The sequence below is a fragment of the Erythrolamprus reginae genome, chromosome 10 (assembly GCF_031021105.1).
Source record: "Erythrolamprus reginae isolate rEryReg1 chromosome 10, rEryReg1.hap1, whole genome shotgun sequence".
Taxonomy (NCBI): Eukaryota; Metazoa; Chordata; class Lepidosauria; order Squamata; family Dipsadidae; genus Erythrolamprus; species Erythrolamprus reginae.
Window position 1 is genome coordinate 5,819,272 of NC_091959.1, and position 23,050 is coordinate 5,842,321.

At 43.1% G+C, this 23,050-nt stretch overlaps 1 protein-coding gene across 2 annotated transcripts in view; it reads right to left on the minus strand.

Annotated features, from left to right (window-relative positions):
* BBS4 (Bardet-Biedl syndrome 4) overlaps positions 1 to 23,050 on the minus strand; it is a 52,277-nt gene that overhangs the window by 19,424 nt on the left and 9,803 nt on the right. The window contains exons 3-9 of one of the 2 annotated variants that reach the window (XM_070763446.1): positions 9,427 to 9,506; positions 8,027 to 8,090; positions 6,719 to 6,830; positions 5,613 to 5,685; positions 4,699 to 4,752; positions 1,304 to 1,431; positions 145 to 199 (exon numbers count right to left, since the gene is read on the minus strand). In XM_070763446.1, coding sequence (XP_070619547.1) covers positions 145 to 199; positions 1,304 to 1,431; positions 4,699 to 4,752; positions 5,613 to 5,685; positions 6,719 to 6,830; positions 8,027 to 8,090; positions 9,427 to 9,506 — 566 coding nt within the window. The remainder of the gene's footprint in view (positions 1 to 144; positions 200 to 1,303; positions 1,432 to 4,698; positions 4,753 to 5,612; positions 5,686 to 6,718; positions 6,831 to 8,026; positions 8,091 to 9,426; positions 9,507 to 23,050) is intronic. The other variant, XM_070763447.1, reaches the window with a different exon arrangement.

Consider the following 23,050-nt stretch of genomic DNA (forward strand, 5'->3'; position numbering starts at 1 on the left):
AAATGCTTCTATATCAGACACTTTGTGTGTTAGAGCAAAACTAAACATGTTTTTGGAATCAGCACATCAAACTCCATAAAGCAGACGTATTAGTTTTGCTGATGATTTTTGTGTGTGTTGACCAGTGTTATCAACCTTTCATACCTCAAGGTAAAGCAAGCCCAGAATTGTAAGGAGCTCTGTGTTTTCAGGAGAGAATCTGAAAAAAACAAGAGAAATACGGATTGCATGGTTTTAAAGTGTCTCTTGACATAATTAAATCCAAACAATTGTTCCTTCCTCTGCAGAATTTTTTCCCAGCCCTAATTCTTTGCAGGATTTTTTTCCATTGCTACTCCCTCTGAAAAAAGTGGGGGTTTTCCCCAGTCCTAACAAGGGGATAAAATAATGTGCTGAAGCTGACCAGATTAAGGATGCTAGCCAGATGATTGATTAATTGTTTGTTTGTTTGTTTGTTTGTTTGTTTGTTTACTTACTTACTTACTTACTTACTTACTTACTTACTTACTTACTTACTTACTTACTTACTTACTTACTTACTTATTTATTTAGATTTGTATGCCGCCCCTCTCCGAAGACTTGGGGCGGCTCACAGCATAGCAATAATACAATACATTACAAATCTAACAATAAAAAAATTAGATCCATTGAAAAGACATTAATAACATAATAAAACCCCTAGTTATGCAGTCATACTTACATTCAACCTAATCTATCATGCAGTAAGGCCAAAAATATAATAAAAAGTGGAAAGATGGTAATTATCCCCATGCCTGGCGATAAAAGTGGATCTTGAACATTTTACGGAAGGCGAGTAGGGTGCGGGCTATTCGAATCTCTGGAGGGAGTTGATTCCAGAGGGCCGGGGCCGCCACAGAGAAGGCTCTTCCCCTGGGTCCCGCCAGACATTGTTTGGTCAACGGGACCCGGAGAAGGCCCACTTGGTAGGCATATTTTTCTCCCCCTATTTGCCTCCCCCAAAACTAAGGTGCGTCTTATTTATGAATGGTATGTTTGTATGTATGTATGTCTGTTTAGTAAATGGGTTTTTAAAATATTTTAAACTACAATTTAGATTTGTTATGAATTGTTTTATTCTGTTGTGAGCCGCCCCGAGTCTGCGGAGAGGGGCGGCATACAAATCTAAATAATAAATTAAATTAATAAATAAATAAATTATACTCCGAATAACACAGTAATAACAGCACAGCCAAAATAAAGCTCTTAACTGGAGCCAAACACTAATTGAAAGAGGACGTCTCCCTCTACCCCCTAAGGAGGAGAGACGAAGGAAATATCTTACTCCACTGCTTTTTTATAGATTTCAATGGCCGCGTCTTTATCCCCCTCCATCAGGTGGATCCTGCCCAGCGTCATGTAGGTCAGGTCATGTCGGTTGAGCTTCAGGGCGTTGTTCAGTTGATCTTTGGCCTGAAGGCAAGCGAGAGAATGGGGGTTAGTTTCGTCAGGATCACTCTAAGCCAGTCCAAACATGGCTCTTATTCTGAGCTGAAATAGATCTGTCCCTGCCCAACAACGTAAAGCAGAGGTGCATTGGGGCGAGGGACAAAATACATCAAAATATATATTCTAGCCTAGCCTTTTGTTTATTTGTTTGTTTGTTTGTTTATTTATTTATTAATTATTAGACTCGGGGCGGCTCACAACACAGTAAAACAGTTCATAACAAATCTAATAATTTACAATTTAAAATATTTTTTTAAAAACCCCATTATTAAGCAGACATACATACAAACATACCATACATAAATTATATAGGCCCGGGGGAGATATCTCAGTTCCCGCATGCCTGACGACAAAGGTGGGTTTTGAGGAGTTTACGAAAGGCAAGGAGGGTGGGGGCAGTCCTAATCTCTGGGGGGAGCTGGTTCCAGAGAGTCGGGGCCACCACAGAGAAGGCTCTTCTGCTGGGGCCCGCCAACCGACATTGTTTAGTTGACGGGACCCGGAGAAGGCCCACTCTGTGGGACCTAATCGGTCGCTGGGATTCGTGCAGCAGAAGGCGGTCTCGGAGATATAGGTTGCTTCCCTCTTTGCTTCTCTTCTTTCTCCCCATCTCTGCCCCCCTTTAAATGCCGCTAACTGAGCTGGTAGGGGAAGAGAAGCTCTGGGCTGAGACCAGAGTAGCAGTGAGTGTGAGGAAGTGTAAAGAGACAATAGATCCCAGCAGGGTTTTATAGGTCATCCTGCCCAAAAAACGCTGATGCCGGCATGAACTTCAGGATTGATGAAGTGCGTGGAGACAACAAGGTTTCTTCCTGCTGAAACACACACACACACACACACACACACACACACACACACCCTTAAAAAGGCATTGATTGGAAAGCCTTTCCTTCTTCTCTCCCAGACTCAGCCGCTGGTGGGATGGAAGGGAAAGGTTGCAGGTTTTGAGATTTCTCCCCCAGGCCCATTTAAAAAAGGGGAGAGGGAGGGAAAGAAAGAGAGAAACATAGACAAAGAGAGAGAGAAAGAGGGAGAGAGGAAAGAGAGAGACAAAGAGAGAGAAACAAAAGGAGGGAAAGAAGGAGAGGGAGAGAGGGAAAGAGGGAGAGAGAAAGAGAGAAAAATAGAGAAAGAGAGAGAGAGACAAAGAAAGAAAAAGAAAGAGGGAGAGAGAGAGAGACAAAGAGAAGGAAAGAGGGAGAGGGAGAGAGAGAGAGGCTTATCAGTTTCCCTTTTTTTCCCTTTTTTTTAAAGGATGACTTTATGTAACACAGCACATTTGTTACTAAAAGGTATAAATAGCACAACATTCTGTAGATTTCATTATTTGTTTGTTTGTTTGTTTGTTGGATTTGTATGCCGCCCCTCTCCGGAGACTGGGAGCGGCTAACAGCAACAATAAAACAGTGTACAATAGTAATCCAATACTAAAAACGATTAAAAACCCATTAATATAAAAACCAGACATACATACAGACATACCATGCATAGAATTGTAAAGGCCCAGGGGGAAAGAGTATCTCAGTTCCCCCATGCCGGACGGCAGAGGTGGGTTTTAAGCAGCTTACGAAAGGCAAGGAGGGTGGGGGCAATTCTAATCTCTGGGGGGGAGTTGGTTCCAGAGGGCCGGGGCCGCCACAGAGAAGGCTCTTCCCCTGGGTCCCGCCAAGCGACATTGTTTAGTTGACGGGACCCGGAGAAGATCCACTCTGTGGGACCTAACCGGTCGCTGGGATTCGTGCGGCAGAAGGCGGTCCCTGAGATATTCTGGTCCGGTGCCATGAAGGGCTTTATAGGTCATAACCAACACTTTGAATTGTGACCGGAAACTGATCAGCAACCAATGCAGGCTGCGGAGTGTTGCTGTAACATGGGCATATTTGGGAAAGCCCATGATTGCTCTCGCAGCTGCATTCTGCACGATCTGAAGTTTCCGAACACTTTTCAAAGGTAGCCCCATGTAGAGAGCGTTACAGTAGTCGAGCCTATTATATTTTATAGGCTGGTGTAAGTTAGCCTAAGAAGCATAGAGGGAACTCCTCAGCCTGACAGCCAAATATACCAGAAAGCATCACCCCAGAGGGAAGGACCATTCCACCCCCCAGGGCTTGAGCAGAAGCAAGCCAAGAATTCTCCCTTAATAAAATCTTGGCTTGGTTGTAGCAACTAGAACAAAACAAACAGGTTCTGACTCGGGGTTGGCAACGGTACTGCAAGAGTCAACTTCAGTACAAGGAACAGGGAGCATCATTTAACACCCAAAAAGGTCTGAACTGGGAAGGGACAGGAACCAAATTGGGCACCTTAACTTGTTGCTTGTATCCTAATATTTTATTAATACTGATTGTTTCTTCATTGCTTATTTTACTCCTATGACAATCCTTAAGGGTTGTAACTCATGATTCTTGACAAACGCGTCTTTTCTTTTATGTACACTGAGAGCATCTGCACCAAAGACAAATTCCTTGTGTGTCGTATCACACTTGGCCAATAAAGAATTCTATTCTATTCTATTCTATTTTATTCTATTCATAGAAACATAGAAGACTGACGGCAGAAAAAGACCTCGTGGTCCATCTAGTCTGCCCTTATACTATTTTCTGTATTTTATCTTAGGATGGATCTATGTTTATCCCAGGCATGTTTCAATTCAGTTACTGTGGATTTATCTACCACGTCTGCTGGAAGTTTGTTCCAAGGATCTACTACTCTTTCAGTAAAATAATATTTTCTCATGTTGCTTTTGATCTTACCCCCAACTAGCTTCAGGTTGTGTCCCCTTGTTCTTGTGTTCACTTTCCTATTAAAAACACTTCCCTCCTGGACCTTATTTAATTAACATATTTAAATGTTTCGATCATGTCCCCCCTTTTCCTTCTGTCCTCCAGACTCTACAGATTGAGTTCACGAAGTCTTTCCTGATACGTTTTATGCTTAAGACCTGCCACCATTTTTGTAGCCCGTCTTTGGACCCGTTCAATTTTGTCAATATCTTCTTGTAGGTGAGGTCTCCAGAACTGAACCCATTCTATTCTATTCTATTCTATTCTATTCTATTCTATTCTATTCTATTCTATTCTATTGAGATCTTTTTCACAGGGCAACTTAAAGGCATTAAGTAATGAAAGCAGAATTCTGGCTTAAAAATTTGGAGGATTTCTGGAAAGCTGGGAGATTTTGAGCCATCATGGATTGCCTGGAATATAATATAACCGAATGGCCCATTTTTACCTTGTTGAAATATTTCAGCTGCATGTAGCACACTCCCATGTTGTGGAAGATCTCCTAGTTGTAAGAAGAAAGGAGGCTTATAAAGTGAAGAGAAACCATTTCTCGTTGCATATTGGAAAAATTTATTCATTAATTTATTAATTAGATTTCTATGCCACCCTTCTCCGCAGACTCAGGGTGGTTCACAACAGAGGTAAATACAAAAAACATGTAACAAATCTAATATTAAAACCCTAATTCTTAAAACCAATCCTCCACATTCATCCTATCATACATTCTACATTCAATCGTCAGCTGGATGTTAAAAATTAAATGGCCCCCCAGGCCCTTCGGCAAAGGTTTTAAAACCTTACGATTTAAAAAGGCAATTCGCGCTGCTCCCATCCTCTTGGGGGCAGTGCGAATCTCTGGAGGGAGTTGATTCCAGAGGGCAGGGGCTACCACCGAAAAGGCTCTTTCCTAGGCCCCGCCAGATGACTAAATATTTTCAGGGAGGGCTTATTTTCAGGGGAGGGCTTATTTCAGTGCATAGAAACATAGAAACATAGAAAACTGATAGCAAAAAAAGACCTCATGGTCCATCTAGTCTGCCCTTATACTATTTTCTGTATTTTATCTTAGGGTGGATATATGTTTATCCCAGGCATGTTTAAATTCAGTTACTGTGGATTTATCTACCATGTCTGCTGGAAGTTTGTTCCAAGGATCTACTACTCTTTCAGTCAAATAATATTTTCTCATGTTGCTTTTGATCTTTCCCCCAACTAAAAATAAGCCCATGATTGGGCTTATTATTATTATAGATCTAATTTTGAGGGAAACGGGGCCTTGTATAAATGTGGCCTCTGCCGATTTGTCTCTCTCCAATCCCAACAATCCTCTTTCGAAATAGGAAGCTGAGCTTTCACGCATACCCAGTCCTTCTCGTTGTGTTGAACTGCGTCATTGTACACTTCAATGGCTGCTTTGTGCTTGCCCAGGAGGAACCTGCAAGACAATCGCTCTTTAGTACTTTTTCCTCAGCTTCTTGACTGGAGATTAAGGGTCTGTCAGTCATGGGATCAGGGGAACTTTGAGGAAATTTTCAGACATAACAGAGCAGCCAAGAGCTGCCTGAAGAATTGTAAGAATTATAATACAGTACTTGATTGCAAGTATGCATGGCTTTAGGATATTATTGTTTTTGCCGTACTGTGGATCTTATTGCTGTGTTTTCATTGTTGTCGTATTTATGACTACTGTTAGCCGCTCTGAGTCCTTTTTGGAGTGAGCAGCATATAAAAGAAAGAAAGAAAGAAAGAAAGAAGGAAGGAAGAGATAGAGAGAGAGAGACACAGAGACAGAGACAGAGAGAAAGAGAAAGCGAGGAAGGAAGGAAGGAAGGAAGGAAGGAAGGAAAGAAAGAAGGAAGGAAGGAAGAAAGAAGAGATAGAGAGAGATAGAAAGACACAGAGACAGAGACAGAGAGAAAGAGAAAGAGAAAGAGAGGAAGGAAGGGAGGGAGGGAGGGAGGAAGAGAGAAAAAGAAAGAGAGAAAGGAAGAAAGGAAGGAAAGGAAAGAAGGAAGGAAAGAGAGAAAGAGAGAAAGAAAGGAAGGAAGGAAGAGAGAGAGAGGAAGAAAGGAAGGAAGGAGAGAAAGGAAAGAAGGAAGGAAAGAGAAAGAGAGAAAGAAAGAGAGAAAGAAAAAGAAAGAAAGAAAAAAAGAAAGAAAGAAAGAAAGAAGGAAAGAACGCAGGAGAATAGAAGCTGCATGCGCAGTGCAATTTTCGCTAGCAGTGCGCAGTCCTTATCCATACCAGTAGCAACTCAATACTGGTATGAATCCCGAAAAAGCTTCTTGGATGAGAAGCGAAACGCCTTCAAAGGAGAACAAGAAAGTCCAGCTGCCTCTTGAAAAAAAGCCTCTTCGGGCCTAACGTGCTGGGGAGACGATCACGCGCGGTGCCATTGACACCCTCTCCCAGAAGCCCCGCCCCACTCCACCTGATATCTTAGATAGGAAGAATTAAATGACACTCACAGCGAGCGAGCCACCTGCTTGAGGTTGTCGGCGCATCGAGGCCTGAGGATAGCGCAAGTCTGGAAAAGCTCCAGAGATTCGTGGATTTTCCCTTCCAAGCGAAAGATCAAAGCTGGAAGTAACGTCGCCACAGTCCGTTAATCAGGAGGATCCTATGTTTATATTTTAATATTCATGTTTTTTAATTTCCGCTAATGCTTAACGGAACCGTTCTGCCCTAAAGGACAGGCTAGAAATGTTTCAGTTATACACAGGAGTGAACAAGGAGCTCAGGTATCCTTCGCTGGGTTATACTTCCATTCAAAAATCGCCCCTTCCCAGAACTATTTTTAATTTTAAAAACACACTGGAATTGCAGCAAATAAGCTGGTGAGTAACATATCATTTGCCCCAAGGCTGCATAGGGACGTGATCCAGATTCTCTTAAGATACTACAGTGGTACCTCTACTTACGAACTTAATTCGTTCCGTGACCCGGTTCTTAAGAAGAAAAGTTTGTAAGAAGAAGCAATTTTTCCCAAAGGAATCAATGTAAAAGCAAATTATGTGTGCAATTGGGGAAACCACAGGGAGAGTGGCGTCCCCGTTTCCTCCCAGGAGATTCCTAGAGAGGCCTACGGAGGCTTCTCCCCGCCTTTTCCGGCCCTGTTTCCTCCCAGGACATTCCTAGAGAGGCCCCACGGAGGCTTCTCCCTGGTTTTTCCGGCCCTGTTTCCTCCCAGGAGATTCCTAGAAAGGCCCCACGGAGGCTTCTCCCCGCCTTTTCCGGCCCTGTTTCCTCCCAAGAGATGCCTAGAGAGGCCCCACGGAGGCATCTCCCCGCCTTTTCCGGCCCTGTTTCCTCCCAGGAGATTCCTAGAGAGGCCCCACGGAGGCTTCTCCCCGCTTTTTCCAGCCCTGTTTCCTCTCAGGACATTCCTAGAGTGGCCCCACAGAGGCTTCTCCCTTGCCTTTTCCGGTTACAGTTTCGGAGGCTCGGGCTTGTAATCATTCTTGAGAAGAGGCAAAAAAAATCTTGAACACCCGGTTCCTATGTAGAAACGTTTGTAAGTAGAGGCGTTCTTAGGTAGAGGTATCACTGTATAGGTAAATTAATCTTTGGATTTTGAATTTCACGTCTACCCTTCCCCAAACAACCAGCGATACAGGGCAAATATTCCGCTCTCAGGTTTTTCTATCAAACGGGAGGTGCTGGGTCATTAAAGCACTCTAAGCTCTGATGATCCCCAAAGGGGTGACTGTGTGTTCTTACAAAGCACATCGGTGCATCTTGAAGCGTGTTTAACCACGGAGCCGTTTTTCGCTTACCTTGAACGTAGACGGCGTATTCACACATTCCTTGGCTTTCCTGCAGTTGCTCTTTGATGGCAATCTGAACCCCAAAAGGAAGAGAGATTCGACCATGAGAATTGGGTTTTTTTTTCATTTTGGAGAAGAGGCAGAATGTCCATGGGATGGGTCCTTTTCACAACACTCAGTTATGGGAGGTAAGTCTTTGGGGGAAGTTGGTACTGAAACTTAAAATGGGTGTCCTAAGAATAAGAGATGGTGCTAGGATGTGTGTGTGCTTTTATTATCATTATGGTTTATGTTATAACAGCGTTGCCTTACGTTTTGCATCAAACCAAAGACCACCTGGAACACTTCCCTCCTGGACCTTATTTAACCCGTTAACATATTTAAATGTTTCGATCATGTCCCCCCTTTTCCTTCTGTCCTCCAGACTCTACAGATGGAGTTCATGAAGTCTTTCCTGATACGTTTGATGCTTAAGACCTTCCACCATTCTTGTAGCCCGTCTTTGGACCCGTTCAATTTTGTCAATATCTTTTTGTAGGTGAGGTCTCCAGAACTGAACACAGTATTCTGGGCAGATGGTAAAATAATATTTTCTCATGTTGCTTTTGATCTTTCCCCCAACTAACTTCAGATTGTGTCCCCTTGTTCTTGTGTTCACTTCTCTATTAAAAACACTTCCCTCCTGGACCTTATTTAACCCTTTAACATATTTAAATGTTTCGATCATGTCCCCCCTTTTCCTTCTGTCCTCCAGACTATACAGATTGAGTTCATTAAGTCTTTCCTGATACGTTTGATGCTTAAGACCTTCCAACATTTTTGTAGCCCGTCTGTGGACCCATTCAATTTTTTTTAAAAAAATAAAGTTTATTAATTAACAAAGGGTAAATGGGGGGAGGGGGAGGGGGGTACATAAATTCAAAAAGGGTAATTGTATTTATTACATGATATTGTATTTCAGAATATATGTCACAAAAGGTAACAAAAATTCAATATTCATATTTGTATCTTATTACAATCAATAATTCATTTATCTATCTTATCATGTTAATTAGAACCTAGGAGGATGATAAATGTTAGTAAGAATAGTGGAAGACATATTTGTAGAAAAGTAAGTAGAAAAATAAGATTAGGGTTATGTAAAATATTTAGGAAAAGAAAAATAATAAGGAGTTAAAAAAAAGTTAAATAAATAGGGGAGGGTGGAGGGGAAAATCTGCGTTAGCAGCAGAAGTTATCAGGAGATACGACCCGTTCAATTTTATCCATATCTTTTTGTAGGTGAGGCCTACAGAGTTTTGATATTTTGGCCCATTCCTCCTTTCTAGGGCTGAGAAAGCCTCTCCCACCCGTGCCTAAGGCAGGGCTAAGCCCAGGGGATTTAATCACGCCCCCAAACTCGTTCCTACCTTACAGGCATCGTAATCTTTGCGCACGTAGTAGAGGTGGATAAGCCAGTTCCTCTTCTCCAGGATGGGCAGGTCGGGCACTGCGAAAGAGGAGAGCGGGACAAACCTTTAGAGCAGGGTTAAACAACTTTCCAGATCGCTGGATTTCGACTCCCAGAATTTCCCAGCCAGAGACCTTAAAGCTGCCAAGGTTGAGATTTAAATAAGCCACAGACTCAGGCTTCCAACCAGGGAGGCGTGAAGCAAAATCTGCTTTTCTTGCTCCAATGTGGCAGAAGGCACCAGCAGGAGACTGAGGCCCTGCTATGTAGGGGGAGAAGATCTTTGAAAGAGGGCTGCAGGAGACCCAGAGATGCTGAAGACGTCACAAAGTCATGGCAACCACTGATAGAAACATAGAAGACTGACGGCAGAAAAAGACCTCATGATCCAGTTTCCGGTCACAATTCAAAGTGTTGGTTATGACCTATAAAGCCCTTCATGGCACCGGACCAGAATATCTCCGGGACCTTCCCTTCCCCCTAGGCTTATAAAATTTATGCATGGTATGACAGCATGTATGATTGGTTTCTTAAATTGGTTTTTTTAAAATTAACTTAAATATTAGATTTGTTTACATTGTATTATTATTGCTGTTAGCCGCCCCGAGTCTACGGAGAGGGGCGGCATACAAATCTGATTAATAAATAAATAATAAATAATAAATCTAGTCTGCCCTTATGCTATTTTCTGTATTTTATCTTAGGATGGATATATGTTCATCCCAGGCATGTTTAAATTCACTTACTGTGGATTTACCAACCACATCTGCTGGAAGTTTGTTCCAAGGATCTACTACTCTTTCAGTAAAATAGAGATTAGATACAGATGGACAGAGTTGGAAGGGATCTTGTAGGCCAGTGATGGCGAAGCTTTTTTCTGTCGGGTGCCGAAAGAGCGTGCGCATGCTCTATCGCGCATGCAGGAGTGCCCACGCCATTAATTCAATGCCCAGGGAGAGCAAAAAAAAGCCTCCCTCCGCCCCCCCCGGAGGCCCTCTGGAGGCCGGAAACAGCCTGTTTCCCAACAGACAAAACAGACAAGAACAGTTTTTCCCCGAACGCCATCACTCTGCTAAACAAATAATTCCCTCAACACTGTCAGACTTTCTACTAAATCTGCACTTCTATTCTACTAGTTTTTCTCATCATTCCTTTCACCCATTTCCTCCCATGTTGACTGTATGACTGTGACTTGTTGCTTATATCCTAAGATTTTTATTAATATTGCTTCTCCATTGCTTATTTGACCCCTATGACAATCATTAAGTGTTGTACCACATGATTCTTGACAAATGTATACTTTATTTTATGTACGCTGAGAGCATCTGCACCAAGACAAATTCCTTGTGTGTCCAATCACACTTGGCCAATAAAATTCTATTCTATTCTATTCTATTCTATTAAGTCATTTAGAGATAATCACAGGCCCAGAACCGGAGTCAATTTCGCTCCTCTTTTGAATTCTTTGGAGAACGCAGCTGCGAGAGCTATCATGGGCTTTCCTAAATATGCCCATGTCACACCAACACTCCACAGTCTGCATTGGTTGCCGATCAGTTTCCAGTCACAATTCAAAGTGTTGGTTATGACCTATAAAGCCCTTCATGGCATCGGACCAGATTATCTCCGGGACCGCCTTCTGCCGCACGAATCCCAGCGACCGACTAGGTCCCACAGAGTCGGCCTTCTCCGGGTCCCGTCAACTAAACAATGTCATTTGGCGGGACCCAGGGGAAGAGCCTTCTCTGTGGCAGCCCCGGCCCTCTGGAACCAACTCCCCCAGAGATCAGAATTGCTCCCCACCCTCCTCGCCTTTCGTAAGCTCCTTAAAACCCACCTCTGCCGTCAGGCATGGGGGAACTGAGATACTCTTTCCCCCTGGGCCTGTACAGTTTATGCATGGTATGTCTGTAGGTATGTCTGGTTTTTATAATAAGGGTTTTTTAGTTGTTTTATTATTGGATTGCTACATGCTGTTTTTATCACTGTTGTTAGCCGCCCTGAGTCCACGGAGAGGGGCGGCATACAAATCCAATTAATAATAATAATAATAATAATAATAATAATAATAATAATAATAATATAGAGATAATCACGGGCCCAGAACCGGAGTCGATTTCACTCCTCTTTTGAATTCCGTGGAGCATCAGGCTGGTTATCGCTAGAAGGGGAGGGAACCTGACATAGCATGACAAATACTTTGCTTTTACTGAGGGGTGGGGTGTGGGGTTTTTTGTGGTGGTGGTGGTGGGAGACAGGTCAACTCTGGCTCACAATACGATCATCCTGCAAACTAACCCTGATCCGATATGCCTTTCCCCCACCCCTCCAACTACTTCTATGTTGGCTTGCAAGTTTTTACGAAGATGCCGCCATTCGCATCCTACCCAGCACGGACTCGGGCGTGGGCCAAACGCATCCCTGCAGCCGAGAGGTTGGTGAGCCAAGGTAACCATAGCAACTCACGGGGAGGCAAAAAAAAATAATGTAAGTGGGTCTGAGGATAAAGGAGCTCGGCAGCAAATAAGGGGGGCGGGGGGGGGCGGGAGAGCTGCTGAGGCAGCAAATGGAGAGGTGATGGGGAGGAAGGTCTAGGGCAGGTGTTGAAAGCAGGCAGCTTGCAACGCAAAAAGCTTTGCAGAGGAAGAGGAGGAGGAGGAGGGTCCAGCTATTCCCCAAGGCACCTGAGGGCAGGGCAAGAAGTAACAGGGGAAAGCTTTATCCCAGAGAGATCTAACCTGGAATGAAGGAGAAAGTTCCTGCCAGTGGAAATAAGGGGTTGCCACAAAGAGGAGGGGTCCACCCAGAGGTGGTATTATTTATTCAATTTATTCATTTATTCGATTTTTATGCTGTCCTTCTCCTTAGACTCTATCTATCTATCTATCTATCTATCTATCTATCTATCTATCTATCTATCTATCTATCTAATCTATCTATCTATCTATCTATCTATCTATCTATCTATCTATCTAATCTATCTATCTATCTATCTATCATCTTATCTATCTATCTATCTATCTATCTATCATCTTATCTATCTATCTATCTATCTATCTATCATCTTATCTATCTATCTATCTATCTATCTATCTATCATCTTATCTATCTATCTATCTATCTATCTATCATCTTATCTATCTATCTATCTATCTATCTAACTATCTATCTAACTATCTATCTATCTATCTATCATCTTATCTATCTATCTATCTATCTATCTATCATCTTATCTAACTATCTATCTATCTATCTATCTATCTATCTATCATCTTATCTAACTATCTATCTATCTATCATCTTATTTATCTATCTATCTATCTATCTATCTATCTATCTATATATATATATCTATATCTATCTATCTATCTATCTATCTATCTATATATCATCTTATCTATCTATCTATCTATCATCTTATCTATCTATCTATCATCTTATCTAACTATCTATCTATCTATCAATCATCTTATCTATCTATCTATCTATCTATCTATCTATCATCTATCTATCTATCTATCATCTTATCTATCTATCTATCTATCTATCTATCATCTTATCTATCTATCTATCATCTTATCTAACTATCTATCTATCTATCTATCTATCTATCATCTTATCTAACTATCTATCATCTTATCTATCTATCTATCTATCTATCTATCTATCTATCTATCTATATATCATCTTATCTATCTATCTATCTATCATCTTATCTATCTATCTATCTATCTATCATCTTATCTATCTATCTATCTATCTATCTATATCATCTTATCTATCTATCTATCTATCTATCTATCTATCTATCTATCATCTATCTACCTACCTACCTATCATCTATCTATCTATCTGTCTGTCTGTCTGTCTGTCTGTCTGTCCGTCCGTCCGTCCGTCCGTCCATCCATCCATCCATCCACCCCACACTCATGGTTCACTTTTCAAAGAAGCCAAGAGAGCTGCGGGAACAAGGAGAGAGATGACAGCAACCAAGGTGCAAAGTCCTGGCACGCATTCAACAACCTGCCGTTTTGTGTGAATTAGTCTTATGCTGAGAGCCAGGTGCCTTTGATTCTCCTCAGCAAGGAACAAGGGAGAATTAGAGCATGTGAATAGGTTGTTTCCCATTTTCTTTGCAGATCGTGGTTTTAAAATTACTGGAATATCGCCTCCCGTTTTGGCCGCCAGATGTGGAGATTCTAGAAAGTGTGCAGAACAGAGCAACAAAGAAGATTAAGGGATTGGTGGAGGCTAAGCCATAGGAAGAACGGTTGCAGGAACTGGGTGCAACTAGTTTAATGAAAAGAAGGATTAGGGGTGACATAGCAGCAGCCTTCCAATATTTGAGGGGATTGGGTTTATTTTCCAAAGCATCTGAAGGCAGGAGAAGAAACAACAACGGATGGAAACGAATCAAGGAGAGAAGCAACCTAGAACTAAGACATTTCCTGACAGTGAGAACAAGTCATCAGCGGAACTGCTTGCCTCCGGAAACATAGAAACATAGAAGTGTGACGGCAGAAAAAGACCTCATGGTCCATCTAGTCTGCCCTTATACTATTTTCTGTATTTTATCTTAGGATGGATATATGTTTATCCCAGGCATGTTTAAATTCAGTTACTGTGGATTTATCTACCACGTCTGCTGGAAGTTTGTTCCAAGCATCTACTACTCTTTCAGTCAAATAATATTTTCTCACATTGCTTCTGATCTTTCCCCCAACTAACTTCAGATTGTGTCCCCTTGTTCTTGTGTTCACTTTCCTATTAAAAACACTTCCCTCCTGGACCTTATTTAACCCTTTAACATATTTAAATGTTTTGATCATGTCCCCCCTTTTCCTTCTGTCCTCCAGACTATACAGATTGAGTTCATGAAGTCTTTCCTGATACGTTTTATGCTTGAGACCTTCCACCATTCTTGTAGCCCGTCTTTGGACCCGTTCAATTTTGTCAATATCTTTTTGTAGGGGAGGTCTCCAGAACTGAACACAGTATTCCAAATGGGGTCTCACCAGCGCTCTATATAAGGGGATCACAATCTCCCTCTTTCTGCTTGTTATACCTCTAGCTATGCAGCCAAGCATCCTACTTGCTTTTCCTACTGCCTGACCACACTGCTCACCCATTTTGAGACTGTCAGAAATCACGACCCCTAAATCCTTCTCTTCTGAAGTTTTTGCTAACACAGAACTGCCAGTACAATACTCAGATTGAGGATTCCTTTTCCCCAAGTGCATTATTTTACATTTGGAAACATTAAACTGCAGTTTCCATTGCTTTGACCATTTGTAGATGCTCCCCAACTGGAGGTTTTTAAGAAGAGGTTGGACAACCATTTGCATGAAATGATATACGGTTTCCTGCAAAAGAGCCTCGGTGGTGCAGTGGTTAGAGTGCAGCCCTGCAGGCTACTTCTGCTGATCACCGGCTGCCAGAGGTTTGCCAGATCGAATCTCACCAGGCTCAAAGTTGACTCAGCCTTCCATCCTTCCCAGGTGGGTCAAATGAGGACCCAGGTTGTTGGGGGCAAGAGGCTGACTCTCTGCAAACCGCTTAGAGTGGGTTGTGAAGCACTGTGAAGCGGTATATAAGTCTAAATGCTATTTAGCCGGGGTGGCGCACCGGGTAGACTGCGGTACTGCAGGCCACTAACACTGACTGCTAGATCTGCAGGTCGGAGGTTCAAATCTCATCACCAGCTCAAGGCTGACTCAGCCTTCCATCCTTCCGAGGTGGGTAAAATGAGGACCCGGATTGTGGGGGAAATATGCTGGCTCTGTTAAAAAAAAGTGCTATTGCTAACATGTTGTAAGCCGCCCTGAGTCTAAGGAGAAGGGCGGCATAAAATAAAATTGAATAAATAAATAAATTACTGCAAAGTTCCAGTTGGTAAGGCTGATTTAAATGTGGTTCCCTTTACCTAAGACTGAGGTTAATCAGAGTTGCGTAATCAATTCTCTAACCAGAGGGGTCTTAACTGCATCAGACTGTACATAATCCAGATACAGTATCTGAAGGTTAGGGGCATATTTCTTCCCCTAAGCACACAAAGCAGGTAGCGTTGAAATCTCTGTATTCCCAAACCACTGTTATTGTCTCCGTGCTTAATGTTCTCTTTGCTCACTCTTTCTCCCCCCTCCCTTTCCAAACAGCCACTGGAATCAACTCTAAATCAAACAATAAACCTGTATGGCTTACAGTTATTTACAGTCAACTGGGTTTAATAAAACCCGTCATAAACAATTCTGGGGCTTGCAACAAAGCTGTAATTTATCTCGCTATCCTGTATTAACAGTCCCCGTACACCAGAAAGGCAAAGAGTGTGATTGAAATGGCAAAAAAGAAAGAGAGAGAGAGAGAGAGAGAGAGAGAGAGAGAGAGAGAGAGAGAGAGAGAGAGAGAGAGAGAGAGAGAGAGTGAGTGCATTTAAGCAAACAAAGAAAAGATATTTTCTGACTCTGCATCTCCTCCTAGTGGAAAACAAGCAGTACTGCAAGGTTCATTTTTTTCCTTTCCCAATGTCTGAAAGACATGGAGAATTTTGTTGTTATTAGAAATAATTTATCTCCTGATATACTGGTGGTTCTCAACTTATGCCCATTCGTTCAGCCACTGTTAGAATTTACAATGGCAGTGAAAAATGTTATTTTACGGCCGGTCCTCGCACTTACAACTCATAATCATTTGATCAAAATTTGGCCACTTGACAACCATCATAAATTTGTAGTTGTAGTGTCCCGGGGTCATTCAAGCATGATGTGTGACCGCTTCAATCATTTTGGGGGAAGTTTAATGACAGCATGACTCAATTAATGACTAGGGTGAGCCCTAGTCATTAATTGAATCCATGGCACAGTGGTTAGAGTGCAGTACTGCCGGCTGACTGCTGGCTGACTGCAATTTGGCAGTTCAAACCCTACAAATCAGTGATGGCAAACCTATGGCACAGGTGCCACAGGTGGCATGCGGAGCCATATGTGCTGGCACATGAGCTGTTGCCCTAGCTCAGCTCCAACGTGCATGTGTGTGCTAGCCAATTGTTTTTTGGCTCGAACAGAGGCTCTGGGAGGGTGTTTTTGGCTTCCTGAGAGCCTCCAGCGCGAATGGAGGAAGGCATTTTACCAGGGAAGCCTTTGGAGCCTGGGGAGGGTGAAATAACGAGCCTACTTGGTCCACCAGAAGTTGGGAAACAGGCCATTTCTGGCCTCCAGAGGGCCTTCTGGGGTGGGGGAAACTGTTTTCGCCCACCTCAGGCATTGAGTTATGGGTGTGGGAAACACTGGTTTAAGGGAACCCTTAAACAACACAATATAACTCCAAGTAAATCAAACCTCTGTAAAATCAAACTGTCCATGTAGGAAGCAACACTGATTGACAGTCAATTTCACCTGCTGTTGTGCACATTCGACTTTGTACAGAACAAAGTATTCAGTGAAAATATTTCATTCATTCAGATCTAGGTTGTGTTATTTGAGTGTTCCCTTTATTTTTTTGAGCAGTATACAATCAATCAATCAATCAATGTCATAACATAATTTGGACTTCAACTCCCAGAATTCTTGGAGTTGACGTCCAAATATCTTCAAGTTTCCAAGGTTGGAAAACACTGGTTTAAGGGAACCCTTAAACAACACAATATAACTCCAAGTAAATCAAACTTCTGTGAAATCAAACTGTCCACTTAGGAAGCAGCACTGATTGACAATCAATTTCCCCTGCTGTTGTGCCCATTCACCTTTGTGCAGAACAAAGTATTCAGTGAAAATATTTCATTCATTCAGATCTAGGTTCTGTTATTTGAGTGTTCCCTTTATTTTTTTTGAGCAGTATACAATCAATCAATCAATCAATCAATGTCATAAGCCAAGGACCACCTGCAGTAATAACAACAGCCCCATTTGCAAGTATCGAAATTATTTAGAAACACCCACCATGGCTGAAAGCGAACTGAGCAGTGGTGTTACGGTTAGAGCCACCCCATTTGCCAGATGAATGCCTTCCGTCTGACAGGAGCTCAGTTCACACAACCCATTAAGTCCGTAAAAGCGATGGTGGCTTAGGGCAATCTCTAAAGCCATTTCACTCTGGCAGAGCACAGAGCATACAAATCATTTAAAGAGTTTCAAAACAGGTTGCGGGGAAGAGGAACAAGAACAGGATTTTCATGTAGGATTATACATTTATTTTCTTCTTGTTGTTGTTCCAGCAATATTAAAGTAAATTTAAAACTTTGTATCTTGAATGGTGTTGAAAAAAAGAAGAGTTATATATATTTATATATATATATATATTATATATATGTCACATGTTTTTTTTGCTGAATTTGAAAATTAAGGGAGACTAGGATAGATCTATTTCGGCCTTATTTTGGCCTCTTCTTATTTTATTTGAGCAGTGTACATACACATTTCCTTTCATATACAGTGATCCCTCGAGTTTCGCGATCTCGATCTTCGCGAAACGCTATATCGCGATTTTTCCACCCAATGACGTCACTCTCTTCCTTCCTTTCTCATCTTTCTTTCTCTCTCTCTTTCTCTATCTTGCTTCTTCCTTTTTCACACTCTCTTCCTCCCTCTCTCATCTCTTTCTTTCCTTCTCTCTCTTTCTCTATCTCTCCCCCTCTTGCTGGCGGGCGGCGGGCAGGTGGGCGGGTGAGCGGGGGCATCAGCGAGGAGCCGGGGTTTCCCGTTTGCGTGGGCAGCGAGCAGACGAAGATCTGGGTTTCCCCGCCGCCCACGCAAAGGGGAAAGCCCGATTCGGCTCCTCGCTGCTGCCGCCGAGCAGATCAGCTGCTGGGCGGCTGCAGCAGCAGCGAGCAGACGAAGATCCGGGTTTCCCCGCTGCCCACGCAAACTCCACCATCTGCGCATGCGCAGCCATGGAAAAAAGGGCGCGCATGCGCAGATGGTGTTTTTACTTCCGCAACCCTACATCGCGAAAAATCGATTATCGCGAGGGGTCTTGGAACGGAACCCTCGCGATAATCGAGGGATCACTGTATACAGTATATATAAACATAAGAAACATAGAAGATTAACGGCAGAAAAAGACCTCATGGTCCATCTAGTCTGCCCTTATACTATTTCTTGTTTTTTACCTTAGGATGGATATATGTTTATCCCAGGCATGTTTCAATTCAGTGACTGTGGATTTACCGACCACGTCTGCTGGACGTTTGTTCCAAGCATCTACTACTCTTTCAGTAAAATAATTTTCTCACATTTGTATTTGTATTTATTGGATGTGTATGCTGCCCCTCTCCACAGACTCGGGGCGGCTAACAGCAGTAATAAAACAGCATATAACTATATAACAATAATCCAATACTAAAAACAGTTAAAAACCCATTATTATAAAAACCAATCATACATACAGACATACCATTTATTTATTCGATTTTTATGCCGCCCTTCTCCTTAGACTCAGGGCGGCTTACAACATGTTAAAAATAGCACTTTTTAAACAGAGCTAGGCTATTGTCCCCCACAATCCGGGTCCTCATTTTATCCACCTCGGAAGGATGGAAGGCTGAGTCAACCTTGAGCCGGTGATGAGATTTGAACTGCTGACCTTCAGATCTACAGAGAAGGCTCTTCCCCTGGGCCCCGCCAAGCGACATTGTTTAGTTGACGGGACCCGGAGAAGACCCACTCTGTGGGACCTAACTGGTCGCTGGGATTCATGCAGTAGAAGGCGGCCCCCTTGTATAACCATATATATATACAGTAATATAACCATATATATACAGTATATGTAGAACAGCGGTCCCCAAACTACGGCCCGCGGGCCAAATGCGGCCCACTGAGGCCATTTATCCGGCCCGCGGGTGAGTAACAGGAGCACATCTAATTTTCCATGAATAAAATGCGGTATTTTGTTAGTAACTAATATCAATTATCAAAAAAGTTGCCAAAGTTTTTTTTCTAATTTTGTCATCCAGTTACATTCATTTTCTTTTAATTAAATTCCCTCATCAAAAAAGTACACCAATGATATTTCTAACTTATTAACCATTATGCCAAAGTGCTTCCTTCTTTCTTTATACATTTTTCATAAGCCAAGAAAACCTTGTGTAGCCAATCAGATGTTAACAAAAGAAAATTATAAACAAAACGTAAACATATATGAATTTCAGACTTCTTCCCCCCTCTCTAAATAGTACGTTCCCATTTTGTTCTTTTACTTTAAAATAAGGTATGTGTAGTGTGCATAGGGATTTGTTCATAGTTTTTTTTTATAGTCCGGCCCTCCAAGAGTCCGAGGGACAGTGAACTGGCCCCCCTGTGTAAAAAGTTTGGGGACCCCTGATGTAGAATGTTGTGAGTTTGGGTTTTTCCCTGTGTATTTTGATTGTCTTTGCGACGTTTTGGCGAAATCCCATTCGCCATACACACATAGACACACACACAAACACAAACGGAGGCGCTTATCTACGCAGCGGTTATTCTTACAAAGTCCCCCAAAGTTAATCAGCTTTCCTGATGTTTGTGTGGCAACGTAAACCTCCAAGTATACAATCCGGCCCATTAAGCATAGAGCATTGGTTTTCCACGGATATGTGTCTTAATCTTTCCCCTGGAACAGAGTTATAAAACAGGCAAGCTCTACCCGTCAAAAGGCCTGCGGGGTCTTCAAAACAGGAACTTTCTGTTGTGCTACAATCTCGCAGATGAAAGCGGCAGCAGTTAAAAATTCCCCTTTTGAAATCGTAGCTGGCACGCTTCAAAATCTCTCGGGGTGCTGCCACACGTTGGATGTAGGAAATGCTACGAAATGCAGCTCTGGAAACGTATGACACAATAATAATAATAATAATAATAATAATAATAATAACAACAACAATAATAACAACAACAACAACAATAATAAAACGCAGCAAAAGAAAAAGGCATTCTCGTGAATAATTATATCGACGGGCTATGCGTTCCACCCAGCGGGAAATTTAGCACCGGACCAGATGATCTCAGGGACCGCCTTCTGCTGCACGAATCCCAGCGACCAGTTAGGTCCCACAGAGAGGGCCTTCTCCAGGTCCTGTCAACTAAACAATGTCGTTTGGCGGGGCCCAGGGGAAGAGCCTTCTCTGTGGCGGCCCCGGCCCTCTGGAACCAACTCCCCCCGGAGATTAGAATTTCCCCCACCCTCCTTGCCTTTTGTAAGCTTCTTAAAACCCACCTCTGCCGTCAGGCATGGGGGAACTGAGATACTCTTTCCCCCTAGGCCAGTGATGGGCAACCTTTTGAGCTTGGTGTGTCAAAATTCGCCAAAAAACTGAGCATAACTCGGGTGGTGTGTCACCTTGAGAAAAAAACATAATTTTGTGATATTTATAGTTTAAATAACTAATATGCATAATTATTTAACTTACCCACTTAGTGACTTCTTTGTTAATCTGTCAGTTGGTTTCTTTTGTTTGTCTTGCTGTTATTTAACTTGTGTGGGGTGCCATGAACTAAGATAAGTGAGGGGGAGGGGGAATTCTTCCAGTGATGGCGAACCTGTGGCAGTCCAGCTGGACTGCCACAGGTTCACCATCACTGATTTAGTGACATTATAACTTGTTGCATATAAATAAATGTTTGACCCCACTTTGATAAAGAAGCACAAACTAATTGGGAAAAATAGTAATGTATTACAGTATATTGATATGCTGCCCAATTTCCAAAGAAAATGCTAAGTACTGTAACTAAAGGCAATAATGAGTTTTTAGGATTGTAAAGTTCTTATGCCAAACACTCCACTTCATTCTCTGCCTCAATCATTTTCTCATTTCTCTTTTTTTTCTCCCCTTTATTCTATCATTTCTCTCTCTCTCTCTTCCTATCTTCTCTCTCACACTCTTTCTCTCTCCCTTCCTTTCTTTCCTTCTCTCTTCCTTCCACTTTTTTTTCTCTCTCTCTGCCTTCCTTTCTTTCTCTTCCACTTTTTTCTGTTTCTCTCTCTCTTTTCCTTCCTTCCCCTCCCTCTCTTTCTCCCTCTCTCCCTTTATAACACCGTTCTGGAAGGCGAGCAGGGAGCAGAGGGGCGAGGGGTGCAGACCCTGAAATAGGCCTGCAACCCCTCCCCTCGCTCCCAGCGGCCCCTGCGAGCCAACCACCGTTCGTGGTGGGCTCCGACGCTTGGCGCCGCGCCAATTAGCTGGGAGGCGGCGCCCCCCCCCAGCTGAAACGGATGTCCGACCAGAGCGATTCTTCCCCCGGCCCGGCAGGCATGCCAAAGGCAGCGTGTGGGCGAGCCTGCGCTCTGCGCAGGCGCGCCCAGCTGGGAGGCAGTGTTCTCGCCCCTCCCAGCCATCGCAACCCCTCCCCTCGCTCCCAGCGGCCCCTGCAAGCCAACCACCGTTGTGGTGGGCTCCGACGCTTGGCGCCGCGCCAATCAGCTGGGAGGCGGCGCCCCGCCCCCCCAGCTGAAACTGATGTCCGGCGGGGGCGATTCTTCCCTCGGCCGGACAGGCATGCTTGTGCTGCCAAAGGCAGCGTGTGGGCGAGCCTGCGCTCTGCGCAGGCGCGCCCAGCTGGGAGGCGGTGTTCTCGCCCCGGCGGCGTGTCACCGAAAATGGCTACGCGTGTCAGTGCTGACACGCGTGTCATAGGTTCGCCATCACTGCCCTAGGCCTTTACAATTTATGCATGGTATGTTTGTATGTATCGATGTTTGGTTTTACAATAAGGGTTTTTTAGTTGTTGTAGTATTGGATTTACATGCTGTTTTTATTATTGTTGTTAGCCGCCCCGAGTCTACGGAGAGGGGCGGCATACAAATCCAATAAATAAAATAAATAAATTCAATCTGCCTCGACTTTATTCCATCAGAAAAGATTTACTCCTCAAACTAGCAATTCCATTTACTCTTCTTCTTCTGCGTACAGTTAAAAAGCCTGTGATGAATCTGCCTGAGAAATTGGGATCCTTATGGCTGATTCTTTTGCTGGCTCACAGACTTTTATGGATAATGTCACTGCCTAATTGCGTTATCCTGTTTGTCTCCAACTGTTCTGTTACGTTCATCTTTTATCTCCAATCCAAAATATCCAGCAAGGAAAATAAGGAATGTATAGAATAGAATAGAATAGAATAGAAGAGAAGAGAAGAGAAGAGAAGAGAAGAGAAGAATTCTTTATTGACCAAGTGTAATTGGACATACAAGGAATTTGTCTTTGGTGCATATGCTCTCAGTGTACATAAAAGAAAAGATACTGTCAAGAATAGAATAGAATAGAATAGAATAGATGGCACCGGACCAGATGATCTCAGGGACCGCCTTCTGCTGCACGAATCCCAGCGACCAGTTAGGTCCCACAGAGTGGGCCTTCTCCGGGTCCCGTCAACTAAACAATGTCGCTTGGCGGAACCCAGGGGAAGAGCCTTCTCTGTGGCGGCCCCGGCCCTCTGGAACCAACTCCCCCCAGAGATTAGAATTGCCCCCACCCTCCTTGCCTTTCGTAAGCTACTTAAAACCCACCTCTGCCGCCAGGCATGGGGGAATTGAGATACTCTTTCCCCCTAGGCCTTTACAATTTTATGCATGGTATGTCTGTACATATGTTTGGTTTTATAATAAGGGTTTTTAATTGTTTT